Source organism: Amaranthus tricolor, chromosome 1 (genome assembly GCF_026212465.1).
Source record: "Amaranthus tricolor cultivar Red isolate AtriRed21 chromosome 1, ASM2621246v1, whole genome shotgun sequence".
In the NCBI taxonomy this organism is placed as follows: Eukaryota; Viridiplantae; Streptophyta; class Magnoliopsida; order Caryophyllales; family Amaranthaceae; genus Amaranthus; species Amaranthus tricolor.
Window position 1 is genome coordinate 10,885,180 of NC_080047.1, and position 7,501 is coordinate 10,892,680.

The 7,501-nt window shown below is 34.6% G+C and overlaps 1 protein-coding gene across 1 annotated transcript; it reads right to left on the reverse strand.

Annotated features, from left to right (window-relative positions):
• LOC130814318 (calcium-dependent protein kinase 26-like) lies at positions 1 to 6,616 on the reverse strand. The gene is made up of 9 exons (XM_057680437.1): positions 6,038 to 6,616; positions 4,572 to 5,440; positions 3,799 to 3,942; positions 3,106 to 3,258; positions 2,874 to 2,989; positions 1,894 to 2,061; positions 1,229 to 1,453; positions 597 to 729; positions 1 to 423 (listed from the first exon to the last, which is right to left on the reverse strand). Exons 2-8 carry the CDS (start codon positions 5,347 to 5,349, stop codon positions 619 to 621), a joined length of 1,695 nt encoding a protein of 564 aa, XP_057536420.1. The 5' UTR covers positions 5,350 to 5,440; positions 6,038 to 6,616; the 3' UTR covers positions 1 to 423; positions 597 to 618.
• Positions 6,617 to 7,501: the final 885 nt, after the last annotated feature.

The window sequence follows — 7,501 nt, forward strand, 5'->3', positions numbered from 1 at the left end:
AACCGAGTTCAAAGATGCTCTTTTCAGTTTTTATTCATGATACAGGATCTACAGGTTTAAACCTCAACATTAACAACATACAACACTTTCTAAAATTACACTGGCAGCCGCTTAGACAAGTCTTTCTTAACCTTCTGTTCAAAGCGCAACCCAACAAAATACAAGTGTACAGAATGAGCGCGAAACTCCAAGCTTGCCTACGAACCATCGGTTGAAAAACCTTGTTCTTGCAAACATATGGATCGTCTAGAGACGAGGAAAGTAGGCAACCATTTTCAATACAGTCATGCAGAGCTTGTAGCTTCTAACCACGAGTCCAAGTAGACCACATAACTTACATAAAAACACTCGTAAAAGGAAGCTGTTGAGCCGTGGAAGAACAAAACTACATCTCATGGCTTTATCGCCCATTGCTGTACAAACCTGTAAACCACTATACAATCAGCATCACCAGCAAGAAAGAAAAGTATCAATGTTTTACTTTTGCTTGTTCCAACAAACGATGACGAAATTAACGTGCAAATACACAGGATCCACATATTACTGATAGAATGTTGATGAGCTAACGGAATTTGGAAAAGATGAAAAGTTGGTACCTTAAAAAAATAAACAGGAAAACTACTGAGGTCCAGGCGCGTCTCTCATGCTCATACGCATAGTCCTTCTTCCTATACCACCATCACCTTTCCTCATCATTGCAACAAATTCACCGTAATCGATAGTGCCATCCTGAAAAGAAAGCCAAACAAAAGTTTGGGACATGTTGAAACATAAGAACAAGAAGAAAGCCAAACAAAAGTTTGGGGCATGTAGAAACATAAGAACGAGTGTTAGGCGCTGATAATTCGTCACATGATCACCCCATAAGCCCACTCGTGCGGATAAACCTACTGGGCACCCATGGGCTCGGGCCCACAAATCCACGGGCAATGAGTGTTGACTTGCATACACACTTGATAAGATTCACTATTTCCCAAAACCAAATGGTCTTGGAAGAATTACCCATCAAGCATTATATACAAGTCTACAACCCACTATTTTGGCGATGAGAAATCTTCTTTATTGTGAAGTATTTTCCAACAAAGATATGACCACGGACCGCCAGTACTCCAAATTTCAAGTCAAAAACATCAGCACAAAAATAAATAAAATGAAAGAATCTTTAAGGAAAAGTCAACAAGGAAAAGGATTCGGGCAGAGGAATGTGACTAATAGAGTGAATGCTTACATTATTTTGGTCAACTTCCCTAATGACATCTTCAAGGTAAAGATCATTAAGACCCTGTTCTTGACAGGCTTGTTGGAGCTCATCAATGGTAATTGATCCACTTCCATCCTTGTCAAAATATTGAAAGGCTGCAACAAGATGCTCCTCACGCTCGAGCTTGTTGAGATGGATAGTGGCAGCTATAAATTCGCCATAATCTATTGTACCACTGTTGTCAATATCAGCCTGACAAATATAACACGGTTAGCGAAAAACGTAGCACGTGCAAAAAAGAGATGCTTCTAGCAAAGAAAGTGAGATCATGAACGAAAGAAATAATGCTTCTAGATAGTTTCATCGAAAATGCATATATCGGTTATCTCCGAAAGATTGGCTATAACTGTCAAAATAGAGAGATGGGTTGAGATACAGCATTTCTGCATAGAAGTGTCACGTAAGCGGCACATCGCAGAATTCATAGTCACATACAATTTCAGAATGTCCAAAATAATTTGTGGCGCAATTTCAAAGAGACATGAAAAAAGACTTTGCCGAAGACAAATGAATGTAGCAACACAAGAGAAGGTAAATGGAAATTTCGAACAGAAATAAGCAAGAAGGTTTCATGTGTATGGGGTACAATTAAAACGATGCAAAATAATGAATTTGCTATAGGAAAATCGTACCGCGTCCATCAGATCACGTATCTCTGTATCTTTAAGGTTTGAACCGTATCTTTTCAAACCAGCTTTGAGTTCCTCGAATGTAATTGCACCACTATTATCGGTATCCATTGATGTAAACATTTCTTTCAATCCGGCAATTTCTTCCTCTGATAAGCTTTCAGCGATCACCTGCCACAATCAAATAAGAAAAATTACTTCCTGTTTTGCACTTTGTAATATGTAGAAACTTTCAGAATAAATGGAATGATCCTAAGGAAAAAGAACACGAGATTGAAGAACAATAAGGTCATTTTTGTATTGGGAGTAAATATTTATGAAAAAAAATTAAAGTCAAAATAAGAAAATTAGGCTATTACTAATAGCTTATTAGAGTATAAAATTAAGAAAATATATATTGTCAGGATAAGAAATGATTGTAACGTGACGGAAAAGGAGAATGGAGGAATTAGCACCCTCATCTTAGAGGTATATATTTACCCTAGTGGGATGGAAGAGAAATGGAGAAATAAATACCCTAAATGCCTGTAATTGAGATCAGTAAACAGGTTCTTTGAATAACACATCGTGCAAAACAGAATAAATAAAAGCAGTAAATGAGTAGCAATCACCGAGAAACATCTTAAACTTTTTAAAAGCAAGCAACAGCGAGGGGTTGATAAACGGAAGTTAGTAATAATGTCCAAAAAAAATTTAAAATCCATAAAATAAGGGAAAAGTAAGCACACAAAAAGGGAATGTCTTTTGAATGGTATCTATTTTTGACATTTTTAAGTGATTCCTTCATAGCCCAACGAAATTGTTGTATTTTCTCTTTTTATATAAAAATCATAGGCATGGTAAATATATGTACCCGCAACGCCATTTTCTTTAGCTTGGAAAAAAAAGGGCACTCTATTGGCTACTACCTGTTAGCACAATAGATGTATCGCTTGTACAAAGTTTTGCAAACAAGAGGAATCATTTATAGTAAATATATGTACCCGCAACGCCATTTTCTTTAGCTTGTTCATCGCAGAGAAGTGTTTGAGACGAGAAAGTACAGCTGGATCCAATGCTCTATCTGGAGCAACCCCACTTTCGCAAATCCAAGGATGACCTAAAAAGGTAACTTTTTAGTCAAAAAGTTCTCCAAACATTGCAGAGTAGAGAAAAGTTTTCAAATCTGATAAAATTAGAAGTATGCAGATGATTCAATCGAGAGCAGACACTCACATAAGACTTGATGAGCAGTTAAACGTTTTTTCGGGTCCGAACACAACATCCTTCGAATCAGATCCTTTGCACTGTCAGATATGAGGGGCCACGGATCCGAGTCAAAGTCAATATGTCCCTTCAAAACTGCATCGAATATTCCTTGTTGCGTTTCTGAGGCACCGAGAGAAAAAAATCATGTTTAATAAATCAAAAGCAATACATGATCCATGCGTAACAATACCAAATCCTTAGTCCCAGCTAGGGGTGTTCAATGGCCCGAATAAGGGCTAGGCCGGGCTTAAATAAATGATGGCCGGATTTGATAAGTGCATATGGGCTTTAAATGGGCCGGCTTTCCCAATCCGACCCATTTTTATTACCACAAATTATTTTAATCCCCATTTCTCTATTTATAATAATTAAATAAAAAATTATTAATAATCACATTATCATTTATAATATTTAACTTATCCATTTTTGGCCCGGTCCTTACAAAGCCCTTTAAAAAACTGGCCGAATAAGGGCGCAAAATGGCGGCCTGGCCCATTGAACACCTCTAGTCCCAACATGTGGGGTCAAATACATAAACCATGTAGGGTCAGTTGCATTAACCACAACAAATCAACGTGATAGATTATCGGTAACAAAGATTGTTTTTAATTCAGCTTTATCTAAAACCACAATTTATATGTTCTTAAAACCATTACATACCAGCCCAAAATGGCGGCACACCACTGAGCAATATATACAAAATAACTCCAGCAGTCCATACATCTGCCTCGGGACCGTAATTCTTCGTCAGAACCTCCGGCGCAACATAGTAAGGGCTTCCAACAACATCGGTAAATATCTGGCCTGCAATAACCAGCCAACTGCATTTAGTCCATGGAAACAGAATGCTGACTAGTTTAGTTTTCCAACATTACATGAGTTCATCAATGCAGGCATAAATAATACTCCCTCCAATTCAGAGTTAATTTCTCGTTGGTTTTTTGACACTATTGACATTTCACTCTTAATTTATATTTAATTCTTAATCTATAAGTTCAAATATAGTCAAGTGGAATTTTATTTGATTCGTCTCAATGTGATGGTTATTAATATTAAATTCATATAATATTTGACTATATACAATTAGAGATGTTATGGATTAAATAATGCATTGGCAAACCTACAAAAAGCAAATGAGACATTAACTCTGGAGTGAGTATATTCATAAATTTATATGATAATGGTTGGGCTTCTTCAACAATCTTTTTACAAATGATGATTAAAAAAGTTGCAAAATGAACCATATGATACTTGGTAAATGCTAATCCTCACTACAAATGCCTTGAAACATGCTAATGATATAGTATCTGAAAGAAAGAATTGATATGCGCCACAACTCACAAGTTACCACTTCGTGAATCGTAATTAGCTAAACCTCACAAATTACGAACGAAATCAACAAGATGAAAGTGAGAAAATGCTTAATATGATACCTGGTTTGAAGAAGACAGACAGCCCAAAGTCAATAGCTTTGAGAGAAAAATCATTATCCTTATCGACCAACAAGAAATTCTCGGGCTTAAGATCCCGATGCATAACCCCAAGCGAATGACACGACTCAACGACCCCAACAATGATCTTCGTTAATTTGGCAGCCTTTCGCTCACTATAATGTCCCCTCTGAATGATGCGGTCAAACAACTCACCCCCCGAACAAAGTTCCATTACGATGTGCACAAATAAAGAATCTTCATAAGCACCCTTTATAGTCACAATATTCTTGTGACCAGCCAAATGGTGCATTATCTGAATCTCTCTCCTAACATCCTCCACGTCCTCCTTAGATATTAACTTCCTTTTCGATATCGATTTACAAGCATACTCATTTCCCGTGGAAATGTCAGTGCAAAGATACGTAGTCCCAAATTGTCCTTGCCCCAATTTACGACTGAGCACATAAAGATCCCGAATGTTAGGAGTCTTATGACCCAAAACATAGTAAGTTAGGTTATCATTTTGCTTCCTCATGTTACTATCTTTTGTTGTGGATACAACCACCACAGAATTATGATCTTTCTTGGGATTGTCTTGACTAAATTCCTGATTAATAAGTTGTTGGTTTCTTAAACTATTAGGAGAATAATCTGAGTAATCGGAATCGTTTTTCTTATTAGTGGTACTTGAATTGGAAGTTACAACAGAATGGTCCTCGGGCTGACCTTCGCCCTGATGAAACTTTACACCAAAAGATCCCCGGCATGTGTTGCCCATGAAACAACCTCAATTCCTCCAGCAACAACTTACCACTTCACCTTTTTCCCAATATAAACCAAAGTTTCTCATCCAAATCAAACTAAATGCACTGAAAAAGTGACAACAACACACAATAACCAGCATTAACTATCAAATTATCATAAATTTCACAATAACAAAATCACAAATTTTTTTGTAAGACCATCTCATCGTGAGAACAAAATAAACCCTAAAACAACATGAGCATTCAAATCATCAATATTTCACAAAAGAAAAAAATCCCACTTCAAAATTTTCACACAAAAACAGTAACAATCGAATCATCATGATTTTCACAATAAAAAAATAAACCCACAAAACCAATATGAGCATTCAAATCATCAATATTCACGATAAAAATCCCACATCAAAATTTTCACACAAAACCAACATTAACTAGCAAATCATCATAATTTTTACAATAACAATATAAACCCAAAATACCAACATGAGCATTCAAATCATCAATATTTCACACAAAAATTAGAACATATGTAAACTCACTCAAAAAGGAAAACCCAACAACATAAAACAAATAAATCATCAATAAAACAATTAATTACAACAAACCCACATGAGAAATATTCCCAAAATAAGAAACAAGATCTAGATGAACATGAACAAAAAATCAAAATAAGAGTAGAAAAGAAAGGAAAATGGGTATTACCTGAAAACTTTGATGGCGTCAATAATAATAGTAACAAAGGAAGGAAGATAGATTTATTGGTAAAGATGATGAAGAAAAAGAAAGGAAAGATCTTTCAAAGCAAGTTCCTATTGCATGTTGCTAAAGAATAAACAAAGGCAATAAAAATTAAATTAGGGGTGTCAAAGATGTTTCATTTTTAATCAAAGAATAATCAAAGGTTGTTCCTTTAATACATTTTCATTTTTTTGAGGTGGGTCTATTTGTTTCTTCTTCAAAACAATAAACAAATAAAAGATTTGTCTTTTACTCTTAATAGGGTGTTTTTTAACACTTGGAATTGAATTTAGTGCCAAGAAACATCTAAGAAGAGAGAGTGGTTAACAGCTCCTCCATAGATGATAGATCTTACAATCTGATCCAGCAATTATTAGTTTATCAGATGATTTTAACCAATGATTTTATTTGCTGAGTGTTCTAAAATCTAATTAACGCGGTTTCTCGGAAAGGGAAGTGTGGCATCCACTAGACAAGGGGGAAGAATTTAGAATTCGAGTATTAGCATTGGATCATTGGATGGTGTTTGACTTTTCTTTTACTTGTTTGATTTTAGTAATGACAACTGTTTTATTTATAATGAGATGAAATGAAAATTAACTGTACGGATGAAATAAAATTTAGGAAATTTAATTGAACAGATTCCAAAAAATAGTGAAATTAATTCATTGGCGTATTAAGTTTCCTCCTATGTGTAAGTCTAAATTGTTTCTTTGGTGGAGTTATACTCAATGTTATGATTTAATTGCTATTAAACCCTTATGTTCTTTTATTTTGTATTTTGTGTAAAATTGATAAAATTTAGTGAAGAAGAAAACTGGGTTGGAGAATAAAACAAAATCAAGTGGAAGTTAGAAATAAGTGGTTATGATAGAGAGAGATAAATTTGTAAATGGGATTAAAAGGAGAATGAGATCGTTGCTAAAAAGTTGGTGCAAAATCAGTAGGATAATATGTAATAAAGAGTGGTGCAAAATATAAGAGACAAAACAAATGTATATTATTGTCACCATTTTATAATTAGGAACCTAATTTAATAACTCGATTTGGACTAATGTAAAGCTATATGATACAGGCTATATGATACAAACTCAATTGACAATTATCATCAAATTAACTCAATTAAACTATTTTTAATATTTTGACGTTATATCATGTTTACTCATAAGTTAAAATTTCAATATAATTTCTCTATAATTTTTTTAATTTTAAGGTAGATTAGAGAATTCCTACCAACAAAGAAGATGAGATGAATCTTTTTTAGAGATGGTGAGAATTAAACTCCTAATACACGAGTAACAGAATAAGCCCAATTGATAGGTTAACCCATGATTTTCCTAACCTGTTGCGCGTTAAAAGCACTTAGTTATTTTATAATGAATATTACACTATTAAAAGTGTAGTAAAACATAAGTTAGCCTTTAGAGT